Genomic DNA, 16,658 nt, shown 5'->3' with positions numbered 1-16,658 from the left:
GCGGTATTTAATCTTCAACCACCCCACTACCCGAGCCTTTCTGATTCAACCAATCAGATCTCGCCATCCATCTGTATCTAGATCTCATCGAAGGACATCTATTTGCATCGTTTCTGTCCATCGTTTACGACCGTCGAAAGGGCCCTTCGGATACCTGACCGTCCAGACCGTTTGTCACGATCCAGATCTTCCCTCCCTGACTGTTCGATACCCTTCGACCGTTATCCCCACATCTTTTGACCGTTCGACACCTTTCTCGACCGTCACCCATACCGGACGCCACCATGCCGTCCATTTACGATTTTGATCGTCAGAAGGAGTCTGACATCTCTAAGGTCGTCCCTAATTTGAAAGGGGAATCTAACTTTGCCCAATGGCAGCACCGGCTGTATATGGCATTGAAGGAAAATAATAATATCTACATTGAGATCATCCAGGGGATCGCACAGCAACCTATCTTTCCTGACCTGTATGATGAATCTATTGAGGTTGTACGTGAGCTTGCTCAGCACAGGGCCGCTAGTTCTAGCTCTGGTGACCCTAATGCTCCAGTCTCTGACGCCGTTGCCAGAGAGCTTGTCAAGGAGCAGAAGCATAAAAACATGGAGATCCTAGAGAGGCATCAAGTCCTTCTCGATAAGTGGGATCTCGTCAACACTCGCTGCTGCAATTTGATTTTCAGCACTCTCGACACCATTCCGGCTTCTCACATCCAAAACGTTGAGAACGCACGCGAGGCAATCGAGCTTCTCCGTGCGGAATATAGACTGTCATCATGGCAAGGGAACTTCAAACGGTTTGAAGTCCTTGATAACATACAATATAAGAACAACAACCCACAAGAATTTGTCCGTCGCTTCAAAAAAGCACTCTTCGAATTACAGCAACGTGACACCGTCTTGCCGGCCAACATGGTTCTTAACTTTTTGTGAAGGCAGTACAGGGCAATCCTCGTTGTCAAGTGTTCATCCAAGACCTGGCTCCTGATCTAAAGGATCCCAACTTCATGGCCAACGTGTACCATGATTTTACAATGACGGAAGGCTTTAGCCAGCTTCACCTGTAGATAGTTTCTTCCTTCTCCACGCATCTACAGATTTTCCAAAGACATCTACATTTCATCGTAGCTTATCTCTATCAATTTGCATGCCGAAGGTGACCCTTCCCATCCCGCATTCAATCACTTTGGCAATTCAGGTGACGGACTTGATATTTGATCTCTATATCTAAGGCCTAGACTTAACTGAATCAATTAAATTCGTATAAATTACAGCACTCATTTGCTTAGATCTCTATCTCAGCCGTAATGAGCTTCCGAATTTGACAATTCACACGGCAGTCTAAACACTGTCAAATGCCGCGTAGAGTAATTCCCCACTGATCTTCATACTTAATGTTCTTCGCGCCAGTCTATTCAGGCTAATCTCGGCCAAATACCCATAACAGCCAAAATACCCATAACCCTATGTTTCAGGTCAAGGGTCAAAACAGGGATTTTTCCCGGTGAGCCTTACGTTGTATTCATGCAATCAGCCAATCCCGGTGCACACTTTTTTTTTGAGGTATTTGCCATGCGAAGTCATTTCCTTGGAGTACATGAAGACGAAATTCTTTGTAGTAGAGAAAATGAAAATGAAATGTTACAACTTTCCGATTGGGCTCCCATCGCATTATCCTTACTGTTATCTCAAAGTTTTAAGTTGGACTCAATTCCATTCTCCACCCGGTTGTTTGTTTCGCTGGCTGTATCATCTATAGACAGGGGGTAGGGGGGTAGGGGCCGTTCTAGTGGGTCATAGGCTAAACGCTATAAGGAATAACACGCTAATGCAGGGTCCCCTCGTAATCTCGGCCTTCGGTGCTGTCATTTCGAGACTTTAATGTGTGTGGCTTGCTTCTTTTGCCTAGTACAGTATGAAAATACCAATGGCGTCCAATGTTCTTTTCATCTACTGTAGACGAAGAACTCAGCAACTGGCGCTCTATGTCTCTAGCTAATGCCCCACCATTATTTGTAGTGGTAGGTGCTTGTTCAACTGTCCAAATCCGTCCCCTCCTTTCAATTAGAGGTCGAAGCTTGACCACTAAGCCTAAATGCTTGGCACAAAAAATCAAGCTTCCTGTAACTTTATCCGGAAAGAAGGGTCCGTTGGCTTGTATTGCTGTTCGGAGAGTATTTACCCTAGCAATTCAATCCATGCCATCAAGACGTACTGTCCTGGCTATAGCGAGAACAAAGAGGAAATGATATTGGCCGCTATTGAGACTCGGAAAAAACCTAAGATATGAAGATAAATTCCAAGCAATAATACCAAAGACGGCAAAGAGTGAGACAAGGGGTAATCAGGATGAGACCCTGACACCAGCCGTAACAGTGAAGGATTCTACTCCGCTCGGTATGGAGTACTGCGGCAGGGCCTGAGGAATTGGCTGAATTGGCCGCCTAGAGATACTACTTCGTTTAAGAGGCTAAATTCTAGGCCATATATGCACGACATGTGTAGATCTTGGTTGGTAGTACGGAGTACATATGATGTTGATTGTATACCAGTCTGGAGTGGTAAGGTACCCGTAGATCCATTACTTGTATGGGGGATGCGCGGCCCACTAAAGGATCACCTTAACCTCCAACGACACGGGGATTCCGAAAGAGGAGCTTCTTCCTGGCGCGTACTTGAGTGCATGTGTTTTATGGTCTAGATTATGGACTCCTTCAACGTAATGAATGTCGATCTTATGGCGAATCTGGGTTTTTCTGTTGATGATCGGACTTTGTAAACTGAAACAGAAAGGAAGTTTAGGTCTGGCCTTGGTCAGGGTCACTGTTGCAACTAGCTATAAAGACTTTGAAGATATCGCGTTGATGTTAAACTTCATCGCAATTCATTTACACACATTCCCACAACAGTGCACCTTGTTCGCTTGCTTTTCAAGATGAAGACCACTTCTTTGCTCATTGCGCTGGCTACGGCTGCATTCGCTCAGCAAAAGACACTGTGTGGACAATACGAGACCTATTCAAGTGGCGCCTACATTGTCAACAACAATCTTTGGGGGAAGGATTCTGGAAGTGGCTCTCAGTGCGCTTCTGTCAACTCCATCTCGGATTCGGGCGTCTCATGGTCCACCACTTGGGACTGGTCCGGTGGTGAGGACAATGTGAAGAGCTACCCTAACTCTGGGTTGGTTGCCCTGAAGAAGCAGCCCGTCAGCGACATTAGCAGCATCCCCAGTTCTGTGAAGTGGAACTATGACAACACCGACATCCGCGCCGATGTCGCGTATGACCTTTTCACCGCAGCGGATATCAACCACGATACTTCGAGTGGTGATTATGAACTCATGGTTTGGTATGTGAGGTTATCTCTCCTTTTTGTTGCTTGCTAACCGAACCAAACACTTAGGCTGGCTCGATACGGCGCAGTTCAGCCCATTGGCTCCCAGATTGCAACAGTTACTGTTGGGGGCACCAAATGGGAGCTTTGGAATGGCGCCAATGGCTCGCAGAAGACGTACAGCTTTGTCGCTTCAAACCCTATTACGTCTTGGAGTGGGGACCTCAAGGACTTTTTCAATTACCTGACTGAGAAGGAAGGATTCCCAGCTGAAACCCAAAACCTCATCAGTACGTGATTCCAAATACAGGTGTTCCAAAGCGCGAAATATACTAATGGGTTATACGTGCTCCAGCTGTGCAATTCGGGACAGAGCCATTCACTGGAGCGAAGTCTACCTTCACTGTGTCAAACTGGTCTGCCAAGGTGGAGTAAATATGCCCTCTTACGGTTGCGTTCCTAGAGACAGTTCTGTTGACATGTATGGTCATGTCTGTATGCCTTTGTCTCTTTGTGCAGACTGAGCTTTTGTCTTGTCAGTTTGATATGTCAGTTTGCCATTCCTTTGTTAGCACAGGCTTCATATACAGCCTGTTTTTCCATAGATTCATAGCATGCATCTTCTTCCCGATTTTCCCTCCATGCTAGTTCTCACTAGCAGTCCTCCTTCGTAGCCTCATCAGGTTATGACGCCCTCGTTTTACCCCTTTGCTTTATCTACATAAGCATCTCCCCGCGGGGGAGCCTCACTATCAAGAATAGCACTGTCAATAGGCTATTTCTTGCTTCATTGAGAATAGATTTGAGGTCTATATCTCTCACTTTTCGAGACTAGCTTTGAGGGCTATATCTCTCACTTTTGGAGAATACTACGATAGTATATCTCTCACTTTTCTTTGAGAATTTTGCATGGTGATTGCATTTCTCACTTTGTTGCATATCTCTTGAAAGAGGTGCATCTCTCACTTCTTTATCACTTTTGACAAAGGGAGTATCTATCTCTTTATTCTTGACAAAGAAGCTTTGTTGTAGTATCTCACGTTGAGATCTGCATTTATTTTTCATTAGCCACGATAGCTGAATCCTCCAACCAACCTGCTATGCAGCCAAACCGAGACTGGTATGCTAAGCAGGATGACATTGTTGCAGACCAAGCTGTTGGTCTACCGGAAGTAGGGAGTTTCAACCTCTACAAAATTACACCGCCGCTGAAAGAACGAACCGATTTTGACAACTGGGTGGACCAAGTGGAAAAAATCCTACGGAGCCATCAACTTCACAATCTGATCAACACCGATATCCTATGGCCCGTTGTCGACGATCTAAATGGAAAGAAATGGCATACTCTCTCACTACAAGTGAGGACATGGATGACGAGTAGTATAGACCACACACTGGTTCAGGAAATCAATGCTCGTGGATCAAAAATTGGTTTCGCCGACGACTTTCTTGCGGAATTGAAGAAGCATATGAAGGGTGAAGGTCATGGTGCTTTGAAAGCAGCTGTGAGAAGTTTCAAAAAGCTCTCTCGGAGTCAATTTACGACAAATGAGGATTTCATTTATGCTATAAAGCTTCGTTACAAAGCTGTCTGTGATCTCAATGGAGAACTTCCTCTATACTACGCTCTAGAAACCATGTTATCAGAGCTTAGTGACGTGCCAGAACTCAGCGGTTTCATCGTTGTAAAAGACAACGAGCTCAACGCCATTGAGAAACCGGCTAAGAAAATTACTATTATCGATTTTTATCGGTATAGTACTGCAATTCTAGACTATGTGAAGTCTAGCAATGCGGACTCTCTTGCTCTCTCTGCTCTCAAGAAACGCGCCAATCCCACTTCTACACCGGCTACCAATTCGAACACCAACAACAATGCGCTTACGAATAAGCCGCCAAAAGGGGTATCTGCGGAAGAGCATGTGAGGAAATGGCTGGCCCACAAGCCAGAGAAAAGTGACAACGGAAATTGCACTTACTGCGGTAAGACGAAGCACGGAGTGAGCAAATGTTACTATCTATGTCCTGATCTCCGTCATCCAAACTGGACTCCATTGCTAGGTTTATGGGTTTATAACCCAAAGAAATCGACAAATACAGTATCCAACAGCACTGAGTTCAAACAAGACAAAATTCAGCCAATATACGGATCCCAGACAGACAGGACCCGCCAGGCGAATCTCTCTGCACCAGATGCCGGATTATCCGCATCTGGCTTTATCATGACATCTATCAATGTCAATTTCTGCAAGGAAGGTTTCAATCCTTCTTATGTTATGACAGAGAGCTGCTATAAAGACAGCAGTTCCGACAAAAATGTTATCAAAGAGAGCTGGTACGATGAGAGGGTTATAGCAGAGAGCCGATATAGTGAAAAAGTGATGGCAGAGACTGCTGTCCGGGAGGATGACGCAGGCATAGTGGACCTTACTGATTCCCTCCAAAAAGAAGGAAAAGAGGTTGTCCAGCAATCCAGAGCTGGAACCCAGCAAGAGCAAGATCATGTTGGTCTAATTGCTATTCAGCTATCTGCTACAGCTCCAGGTTATCCATGGGTTTTGGATACTGGCGCTTCGGAGCATATCTGCAGTGACGAGACCGCTTTTTCCACCATCCAGGCCTATACAACTGGCCAGGAATATGAATGGTGGACTTCCGGCAATGAAAAAGTCAAAGCGGATGCTCATGGCATTGTCAATTTGACTCTCCACCTTGGAGATAACATTATGCATGCAGCTCAGGAAGCAGCGATCCGGACGACACCAGCTTGCTATCAAATTAGCATTCACTATGTTTACAAAAAGGGTGGACAATACAATCTGTTTTCACTTGGGACTGCCGAAAAACAGCTGGGAATCTGGTGGAATAGCAAAACCGGAGAATTACACAAGGACGACATTCTCATTGGCTATACCAGAATGCACCAACGAGTCCCATTCCTACAACTCGCTTCCCCAGCTCTCGGTGCAGTAGTCATTTCATCAGAACTGGCTCACCGGAGACTAGGCCATACTGGCAGTCATGCTACAAAAATCAACCATACCGAGCTTGGTTGTGATATACAGGATGAAGAATTCAATTGTGAAGCTTGCAAACTCGGCAAATCAAAGCGGATTGTATCTCGCTCCCAGCAAGCGAGAGCAACCAGAGCAGGCTATATGTTTCATATTGATCTACAGCCTGTATCTCCACCTGGTTTCAATCCAGATGCTAAAACCGCTAAATTTGATAGAAACTATGTCATGATCATTACAGACGATGCAACCAGATACCGTCTTACACCATGTCTCGCTACCAAAGCGGATGCTTCTCCAGTTCTCCAGAAATTTGCTCAGGAGATACACCAAAAGATGGGATGCTAGCCGCAGGAATGGCGGATCGATAGCGGCACGGAATTCTCTGTTTTTGCCAAATGGGCTAAATCAGCTCCGATAAACATGACAGTCACTTTGTCAGCTCCCTATGCATATGAGCAAAATGGTGTTTCCGAGTTCTCTGGATTTTATATCCTACAGATTGCACGCACTATGAGGATTGATGCTGGCGCACCACAGGAACTCTGGCCAGAAGCTGTCAATATAGCTGCATATATCATCAATAGACTACGAAAGCCACTTTTAAAGAGAGAGCAAGGCGCTCAAGGAGATCAGTTTCACCAAGCTCCTATCATAGCATGGAGGAAGTCATTGAATATGAGAACACCCGACAACGTCTCTCTTTCCTTCCTCCGGGCATGGTATGCAAAAGCATATGTTCATATCCCGAAGGAAAAACGTGTTCAAAGCCAGAAAATGGAAGCCAGAGCGTGGATTGGCCATCTCGTAGGATACGAAGGTGACAACGGTCATATCTACAGGATTTATGATCCTAAAACGAAGAAGGTTTCCAGACACCGGGATGTTGTCTTCTGGGAGCAAAAACAGGGTATTCCACACTATGATAATAGAGAGATTATCATTAGTGGTGAAACCATTGATGCACCTCCCCCATTTCTCAGAGAGGTGTTGGTTCGCCTGTTATCACTGCCAGTAAGGTTCAACAACTAGTTCATCTACCGCCATTGGATTCACGTGTGGAAGAGGTTGACGACGAGGAAAATACTTTTTTCACAACACCAACACAAGCGGAGAAAGGTAAGGGACCTGCTTCCGGAAAAACCCCAATAATAGGTTTATAGACCCCTTCACCAAGCGCACGAACTATGTCTATCCCTTCTCCATCAGAGAGAGAGAGAGAGAGAGACCAGACACAGACTCTTCTTCCCCGGATCCAATTACATCTACTCCTACACCGCAGCCAAAGACGTCAAGACGCCAGACTGTAGGAATTGCTCCGAGAAGATTTGACGAAGAACAATGGGATGCACATAGAAGAGCTTTATCCGCCATTGGTATTGCTCTTACTACTATCCCGGAAGGTCTGAAGACATGGCAAGTGAAGATTCCCCGCAACTACAAGGAAGCGCTGAATTCCCCGGAGAAAGATCTATAGCAGGATGCCATGAACAACCAGATCACCAAATTGGAAGCAGCGCAAGCTTACCAGCTGGTTAACACTCCGCCGAGAGGAAGCACTATCTTGCCAGGAAAATGGGTTTACGATCTCAAATGTGATAAGGAGGATTATATCACAGAAATGAGAGCCAGATGGGTGATCTGTGGAAACCGCCAAAGACCTGGATTCGATTTTGACGACACCTATACACCGGTTGCTAGGCCAGAAAGCACCAGACTGTTTTTATCTATGGTTGCTATCCGAAACATGGAATGGGAGCAAATTGATTACACCACTGCGTATCTCAATGCGCTGATTGATGAAAGGTGCATTTTCATGAGACCACCAACCGGATACTATCATGACTCCGATTTCCGGCTGGACCAATCAGGATCCAGCAAAGTCTGTATGCTAAAGCAAGCATTGTACGGACTTCGGCAATCAGCAAATTTGTGGTACGAAACGCTGAAAGAGGAGCTGAAAAGACTGGGTTTTGAAGAACTTCCGGATGAAAGGTGTATTTTCACCCACAGAGAGAGAGATCTCTGGCTTTTGCTCTATGTTGACGACACATTGAGCGCAGCTTTGGATAAACGACAAATCCAATGGTTCAAAGATAACATCACCTTTAAAATCAAGGTGGTGGGGGAACCAGCAAGATTCCTAGGAAGCAGTTTGACCAGATCTCTATCCAACAGAGTTTCTTCATCAACCATTTTTGTCGACCAAGCTGCATACCTGGAAGATCTTCTACAGACAGCGAGTCTAGGCAAGGTTTCATCAACATACCTGCCTATGAAGTCATCTTACCAACCGCCTTTCTCTACAACGGTCTCTTCCTCGGAGACAGTCTCTTCCTCCGAAAAATCAGCTTTTGGAGAAGATGTTGGCAAGGTTGCCTGGTTAGGCATGCGCACAAGACCTGACATTGCTTTTGCAGTGAACAGACTGCAGAGAAGAACTGCAAATCCTAGGAAGCAAGATCTTGCTGCACTTTCCCAGTTACTGCGCTATTTGAAAGGTGCGCCGCACTATGGGATCCAGCTTGGAATGATGAATTCAACCACCAGCGACATGAATCTGATTGGTTATGTCGACTCTTCGTTTAACGACTGCGAAGATGGGAAATCCACCGAAGCATACGTCTTTTACTATGCTGGAGCGCCAATTTCATGGAGCTCACGAAAACAAGACATTGTTGCCACAGGAAGCACTATTGCTGAATACATTGCTCTCGATGGAGCAGTGCGAGAAGGACTCTATTTGAAAAAGATCCTTATCCAGCTGCGTTTACTGGATGACACGAAGCCAATTCCAATTGCAATTTGTACTGACAGCGACAATGCCGTCGCCATTCTCAACAAGGATTCATACAACAAAGGAACCAAGTGGTTGGATGTCAAATACCAGTTTGTGAAACATGCTATGAAGACGAAGCAAATCGAGATCAAACTCATCGACAGCAAGGAAAATCCGGCAGATGCTTTAACAAAAGCACTGCCAAAGGTCGATTTCGAAAGGATTCGAAAACTGCTGGTGAGCAAGAAAGAGACGGATTAAACGGCGTTGCTTTTTACTACGTGTTTCTCTATGCTTTTTACTGCAATTTTTACTATGCAATTTACTATGATTTTTACTATGCGAACCAGATTGATTTTTGCTTTTGATGCTCAGTCTGGGGGGGTGTGTTGACATGTATGGTCATGTCTGTATGCCTTTGTCTCTTTGTGCAGACTGAGCTTTTGTCTTGTCAGTTTGATATGTCAGTTTGCCATTCCTTTGTTAGCACAGGCTTCATATACAGCCTGTTTTTCCATAGATTCATAGCATGCATCTTCTTCCCGATTTTCCCTCCATGCTAGTTCTCACTAGCAGTCCTCCTTCGTAGCCTCATCAAGTTCATCGCTGAAGATCTTCAATGCTGGATGAAGTTGGAAGGCATAGTCGGCTCAAAAGACTTGAAGTAGTGTGATATGTTTTCACGCCCTGACTATACATGTGCCCTGGCTATAACTTTGTGTTGTGGAGAGTTTTGGAGCTTGTTACTCTCTCTTCCTAAATATCACTCGCACTTCTGATTCTTAGTGCCTACTACTTGTAGTCCCTAATGTCGGAAAACAGATGGATTACCGAGTCCATTACATCAATAATACCGATTCCTTATAATACCGTGTTTACTCGATTGTTGTAGGAATCTGTAGTATAATGAAATACCCGAATTATAACGGTCGCAATACGGGATTTAAATGGTATTTCGGATCATAGGATCTCCCACATGGATGGATTACATCATTAGTAAGCAATGTGCGCTGACTAATGATGTAATCCATCCACGACACATACACCTGATTTCTGTCAGTTATGAGCCCGGTACGCAATTCGGTGCCTGAGATACTGGTCGTTGGTTCGAGACTTGAAGCGCACAATTATTCTGAGGTTCCCTTACCCTTGTTACAAGTCCTATAAGCCGACCCGAGGAAGAACATGGGGATAAGATAAGAAGTCTGTCCCTGGGACGGAAGTGCCCGCCCGGGCGTTTGAGACAAACTAAAAAAGGACAAGTGGCTTCACAAGTATTAGGAACCCGGAAAACGTCAGTAAGAAATATGCACAAAAACGAATGTTACATGTAATCCCGACAAGTCGGCATCCCCTGGGGGGTGTGTCAAACTGGGGTATGGCCTCCATTAGGCTATACACATTAACCGTGGTTTTTGTGTTGGTCGAGTGGAATAATGCCGTATTTTATTCCAACAGTTATGAGAAAGCCAGAGAGAGAAACCTACTTCCGAAGCTTCTTTTGATATCTGGCATCGACGTTTGGGTCATGTTGGGAGAGAAAGAATTGAGAAGCTAGCTGAGATGACGGAAGGTGTGAAAATAACTGGCGGTAACCCTGAGAAGAAACAGACATCTTCTACAAACCAGGTATGCGAAGCTTGCCAGTTAGCAAATGCACCGAGACAGATCTCACGAAGGAAGATGGGACAGACCTATGGGGTACTAGGAAGGGTGCACTTCGACTTAGTGCAAAACCAACCTGCATATAACCGGCATGTCTGGTTGACACATTTTTACCTAAATGGCATCTGATCCCTTCCTAGTACCCCATATGCCTGTCCTATCTTCTTCCGTGAGATCTGCCTTGGTGCATTTGCTAACTGGCAAGCTTCGCATACCTGGTTTGTAGAAGATGTCTGTTTCTTCTCAGGGTTACCGCCAGTTATTTTCACCTAATAGTGTTGTGGAAATCACGTGACCTGTCGCGTGACTCCGCTTGCTCCTGCACACATTAGCTAGCCTCACCTGTAGATAGTTTCTTCCTTCTCCATACGCGCATCTACAGATTTTCCGGAGCTATCCTACACATCGTAGTTTATCTCTATCAAGTATGCACGTATATGGATTTACAAATAGCCTCGGTCGATACTCGGCACCATACTCGGCACCTCAGCACCGAGTCCTAAGACGTGAATGTGGGCGTGGGAGGGGCCAAAAATGTACGCATTGAGGTTTGAAAAGGATAAATACCAATATATCGAGTACACCAATACTCAATCCGACAGAAATGTACGATTTTTTATAATCAAAATGTTTGTTTTTTTCACTATATGAACTGGAATTCCTATAGTGGTGGCAGAATAATATGGCAGGAAACTCTACACCGGCAGGAAAGCATGGCAGAATCCAAAGTCGCATCCATTAGGAAGGCGGTACAGAAAGTTCAGGCAGACTCAGACATAGGGGTGTACGGTCAGATCCCGTGTGCTGTTAGGGTGGCTGTATCAATCCCATTAAAAAAAAAATTAAAAAAAAGACATCGGTGCCGAGCGAACGGCGAGCATTTCCAAAAATTGACGTGAGAGGTATTATATACCTATATATGGGGTCAGGTCAGTGGCAGCCGGTGTAGCCAACTAGACCACTGGCCCGATCCCCAGTGCCTCAGACATGCACAGTTCATTTTATGTCCGATTGGGACAAACATATGTACTCTGCAGATATGAAACTGAAGCTTCTTTTCTCTATAGAAATGTATGTATCTCTATTTTTGAGATAGTTTTTCAGCCGTCTCTCTCTATATATAAAGATGAAGTTTTCCTCTATACAAATATATATATCTCTATTTTTGAGATAGTTTACCAGCCTTCTCCCTCTAGTATGAAGATAGCTTACAAAATTTGGAATTTTAATATAGACTAGTAATCGACCGGGACTAGTTATTCTATACTAGAGAGAGCGCTAGTAAAGTATCTCAAAAATAGAGATACATACATTTACATACATTGTATAGAGGGAAAACGCCTCAGTTTCATATATGGAGAGTATGTTTGTCCCAATCGGACATAAAATGAACTATGCATGTCTGAGGCACTGGGGATCGGGCCAGTGGTCTAGTTGGCTACACCGGCTGCCACTGACCTGACCCCATATATAGGTATATAATACCTCTCACGTCAATTTTTGGAAATGCTCGCCGTTCGCTCGGGGCCGGTGTCTTTTTTTTTTTTTTTTTTCTTTTTAGCAGAACAGATAGCCTCAGTCGATTTGGATATAACTCCATGAATTAGCGCAACATTGAATTCCTATGCCTGCCCAAAAAGTTAGGGAAAACACGCCGTGTCCAGCTCGATTATGAGTATTATCGTATGGAATGCAGCAATATTTTTTAAATTCTACATGTAGTATTCCGCATACAGAGAGGACGAGTCGTACCTTCCCATGTCACATGACGTCTTCCCTGTATATGTAGTTCACTCCTACCCTTTCTTTCACAGTGGAATATAGGATCCTCTGGGAAATGTGACACATACGTGAGGAAGAAAGAAACTATGTACAGTGAGACTAACTGGTATCGTACAGGAGCAAACTAGGTCACGTGAACTCGAACACGTCTCATCCCTTCTCTCCCTTCTATCGAATCCACCTCGTCCCTCCCTATCTTCTTTCGTCTCATCTCTACCTTGGCTTTCCAATTCCATCCTTTCATTCCTTGGTCGACTCTTCGTCCTTATTCTGCTCTGTTAACGAGTCTCTGTTAACGAGTTGGTACGTCCAAGGTTCGACACTTTTCTTACTAATATAATATTTACTTCCAAGGTTGGTTTCTAGACTCGCTTTGCGTTCCATATATGGGAACTGGTTTCCCGGTGGCTGTTCCCAGATGAGATGGCTACCATCTGGCTTGGCCGCAGCTGCTAAAGACGTGCCAACCGTTATGACTTGACCCAACGTGGAATAAGAGAGTTCCCAGGAACCGATCGGGAAGTTACCCACGTAGATCTTTTGTCCGGGGCCCGTGGGATCTTGCTTGTGCACATTGAACGAGGGTGGGAACTGTGGTGGCATGAGAGAGATACGGGTGCACTCTGTGGAGGATTAGCTGCGAGCAAAGCGGGATCATAGCTGAGGGTATGGTCCCATTTGCGCTTCGGATGCGCTGGATCATTAAGCCACAAGTCTCATTCTTGGGTAGATTTGAGTCCTGCTGCTTTCGCGGCCTTCCGGTCACCGTCGCTAATAGAACTGACGAGGACAAAGCTGGGGCCGTAGGCTGAGGCGCACTTGTTATTGCATTGTGTATATTCGCTTAAGCAGTAGTCGCTCGGCAGTGATTGGCCAGTTCCACTCTTGACCTCGACACCTGAAGGTTGAGCTGGTAAGCATAATGTCCATATAATGAGTGAGCGACAGAACGTACAGTATGTAGGATTGGTTTTCTTCGTGCTGTATCTGAGATACTCGAGGAACTTCTTTAACTCACTGCCGAGGTTTCCGTTCTCGTCGTCAGGAATCAATCGCAATGTTGGTCGGTCATTGTAATTAGCATGGCCAGCAGATCAATTGGACCCAACAATGGACAAATAATCAAGCGATGTAGATCATTCAAAGGTCGTCATCGCCAGAGTCATAATCATCATCACCGTACAAGCACCTGACATCCTTGCGAACCTGATCTAAATCCAAATGATTCAACCAGCTGCTGTACCAATCCAAAAACTCGGGGATGGAATCAAATATCGGCTTCCGACCGTAGAGAGGAGTCGGTTCCACGGCATCAGCGTGAAACACAACAACCCGCCATGCCCAATCCTTGTGACTTCGATCGGAATCATCATCGTCAATGTCTCGACGACAATAGAGATAGGCGCTATACCATGCATCGTATTCTCGATGGCAGCCTAAGCCAGTTTGGAAACCGACCTTCACCTCTAGGTCTTCGTCGACAGCACCGCTGATAAATCTGTCACCTAGTATGTCGTCTTTGAGTTGTTCCTTTATTCGCTCTCGGAATTCCGCAGTAGGAGGTTGTGGTTGGACAGTCGAGCCATCCGGAGATGTAAGGCCTCCGATTCCAAAATAAGCCACAGGGTCAAAGGGACAGATCCCCGAGCGACGTAAATCTGGATCTTGGACACCATTGGCGTATTTAATGAAGTGACCAAGCTCATCACATCTCGGGATATGGAAATTCTCATCCTCATCCTCATCTTGCTCAGCTGCCTCGTTACACACGCTCTCGACGATATCAAGAAACATTTGTCGCCACTCGTCTGTCACCAGCGTTGACGGAATGATCCCATCCATATGCTCATGAAATATAGTCTTCATGTCCTCTAACCGCGAGACATTTTCCGTCTCGCGAACCCGCCGAGCAATGTCTCTGGGAGCATCATCAAGCCAGGTACCCGATTGCTTTTCGCCCAAGTCATGCCAGTAGTACCGCATAAGATCCAATTTTTCTTTTTCGGTCGAGAGATTCTTGGCTTCGATCTCATCGATGCGGTCTTGGATGAACTGCCGATTCGCGGACTCCATTTGGGTGCGAAATCGCTCCACGGCTAGATGCATGGTCTCGCCGGTGTTTGTTTGTGTGCCACTCATCATGGACAGTGTTGAAGGATAAATTCTAGGAAGAAAACAAAAATCAGGAATTGGAGCTAGCGCAATATGTGTATGGCCAGTTATCATAGAGCAGGCCCCACCCACTACTACACATTTGCTTTCAGCCCGACGCACTGCCCCTTTCATTTTTACCGGAGAGGTTCATCCTGATTAATGATCTAGATGAATATATATATGGGTTAATGTAATATAATTGGTAGGTCGATCAATGACGTTCGTATTGTGACAATCTAGAAGTCTGGCTGGTTATCATGTGATATTATTTGTGTCTTGGTGAGATAGAAAAGTAAAGCCAGTATAATTTATGAAGAGTAGGATCTACTTCGCTATTTAACCTCTACTAGGCTTATAAAGTAGTGCTAATAGCTAGGCGAGTGATACCTAAGGCTAGTAAGTAATACCTAAGGTAGCTACTATATAGAGAAAGTAAAAGACTATATGAATATACGGGAAGGGAGTAATTCCGGCTGATAATAGATTCTAAAATACTACGGCCCTCCCCTTGATACGGATTCCTCAATAAACTACCTACGCTAAAGTCTTGGCGGCGGGGCTAGGGAATAGTTAATATGGTGTGTACCGGTTAAGCCGATTTCGAGAATGACTATACGATCGAATGGTATGAAATGGCCCCTATTTTAGCTAACTCAATTTGCGGAATGATGTGAAGCAATAAGAAACTCCCCTTTAGCAAAGAAAAGATCTAATTATCTCTGCACGTAAAGGCGTTCTGTAAAATCAAGTAAAAACTGCTTCCACCAGCTGTGGCGTATCGTTCTTTAATGGCCCTAGAGCTCGCCGAATCCATCCCTCTATGGGATAATTTTTGGGACTAAATCTAGGTTTTCATACTACTCTCATTACCAACAAGCTGTATGTTCTATTCTTCGAACAAGTTCAGTGTAAGATATAACGTTGGCAGGTGGGACAAATATGCTCGCGTCATGGTGACATATGTTGGATAATTTTCAGACTTCAGACTTCAGCTTTTCATGTCCCGGTTTATGTGCGTTTATGTGAGGAGTTCCTGTTAACACCAGGTAAATGCTTGGAGTCGCCTGGCATCTTTATATGACGTCATCTTCCGGTCTACGTCCGATGGCTTGAAACACTTGGGACATATGTTAAGTGCCTTCCTACCCTACTTGCTGGTTATGAACCATATTATTTCAAAGTCAATTGATAAAGATGTCTTCATCGACCTCTTTTGTTGATCTGTTGATAGTTGGAGCAGGGCCAGCAGGGCTTACAGCTGCATGTTGGGCAGCCCAATACCAGATGTCGACTCGGATCATTGACCAAAAGGGAAGCCGGACCGAAACCGGCCATGCTGATGGGATACAAAGTCGGACTCTAGAGATACTAGAAAGCTTTGGCATCGTCGACCCAATCTTGAACCAAGGTATCCACGACGTTGACATGGCTCACTGGGTAAGTACTAGGGATGATTCAGCTCGCTCATTTTTTTAACTGGATCTCCAGGCCACAAAACCCGGTACAGGCAATATCGAGCGACATAAGCGATATGAAGCAGACTCCGGGCAAAGTTCGAGATTTGGGCAAATCATGCTCAACCAAGGGGCTGTGGAACAAGTGCTTGTTGACTACTTGCGCAATAAAAACGTTTACGTGGAGAGGCACAAGGAGGCTAAAACATTACATCTCTTGCCTGTCGATGGCGAAGATAAGGAAGAATTTCCAGTCATCGTGAGAGCAAGAAGCGTCGAAAAATGCGGTATGCAGTCCTCGTCTGGCTTCCTTGTCAACGAACCCTATGACTCTACCTTTCGGGCTAATGATGTGGTCTAGGCGTAGAAGATACCATACATGCGCGATACTTAATTGCATGCGATGGCGCGCACAGCTGGGTTAGGAACCAACTAGATGTCCAGACTGATGAAATATCAGAAGCTTCAACCTGGG

At 45.1% G+C, this 16,658-nt stretch overlaps 4 protein-coding genes across 4 annotated transcripts; 2 read left to right on the top strand and 2 right to left on the bottom strand.

Annotated features, from left to right (window-relative positions):
* Positions 1-2,934: 2,934 nt before the first annotated feature.
* On the top strand, positions 2,935-3,770 carry N7489_004028 (glycoside hydrolase family 12 protein; the record flags this gene model as incomplete). Its single annotated transcript, XM_056709780.1, has 3 exons — positions 2,935-3,350; positions 3,405-3,625; positions 3,691-3,770. The coding sequence occupies 3 exons, from the start codon at positions 2,935-2,937 to the stop codon at positions 3,768-3,770; spliced, it is 717 nt and encodes a 238-aa protein (XP_056568201.1).
* Positions 3,771-12,815: 9,045 nt separating this feature from the next.
* On the bottom strand, positions 12,816-13,178 carry N7489_004027 (uncharacterized protein; the record flags this gene model as incomplete). Its single annotated transcript, XM_056709779.1, has 2 exons — positions 12,816-12,850; positions 12,923-13,178. The coding sequence occupies 2 exons, from the start codon at positions 13,176-13,178 to the stop codon at positions 12,816-12,818; spliced, it is 291 nt and encodes a 96-aa protein (XP_056568200.1).
* A 537-nt stretch (positions 13,179-13,715) lies between these two features.
* N7489_004026 (uncharacterized protein) lies at positions 13,716-14,714 on the bottom strand (the record flags this gene model as incomplete). Its single annotated transcript, XM_056709778.1, has 1 exon — positions 13,716-14,714. One exon carries the CDS (start codon positions 14,712-14,714, stop codon positions 13,716-13,718), a length of 999 nt encoding a protein of 332 aa, XP_056568199.1.
* Positions 14,715-15,923: 1,209 nt separating this feature from the next.
* N7489_004025 (uncharacterized protein) lies at positions 15,924-16,544 on the top strand (the record flags this gene model as incomplete). The annotated part of the gene is made up of 2 exons (XM_056709777.1): positions 15,924-16,166; positions 16,218-16,544. The coding sequence occupies 2 exons, from the start codon at positions 15,924-15,926 to the stop codon at positions 16,542-16,544; spliced, it is 570 nt and encodes a 189-aa protein (XP_056568198.1).
* Positions 16,545-16,658: the final 114 nt, after the last annotated feature.

Source organism: Penicillium chrysogenum, assembly GCF_028827035.1.
Source record: "Penicillium chrysogenum strain IBT 35668 chromosome Unknown utg000002l_segment0_segment0, whole genome shotgun sequence".
Classification (NCBI taxonomy): Eukaryota; Fungi; Ascomycota; class Eurotiomycetes; order Eurotiales; family Aspergillaceae; genus Penicillium; species Penicillium chrysogenum.
Note: the sequence above shows the minus strand (reverse complement) of the source record. Positions and strands in the feature narration are given on the sequence as shown.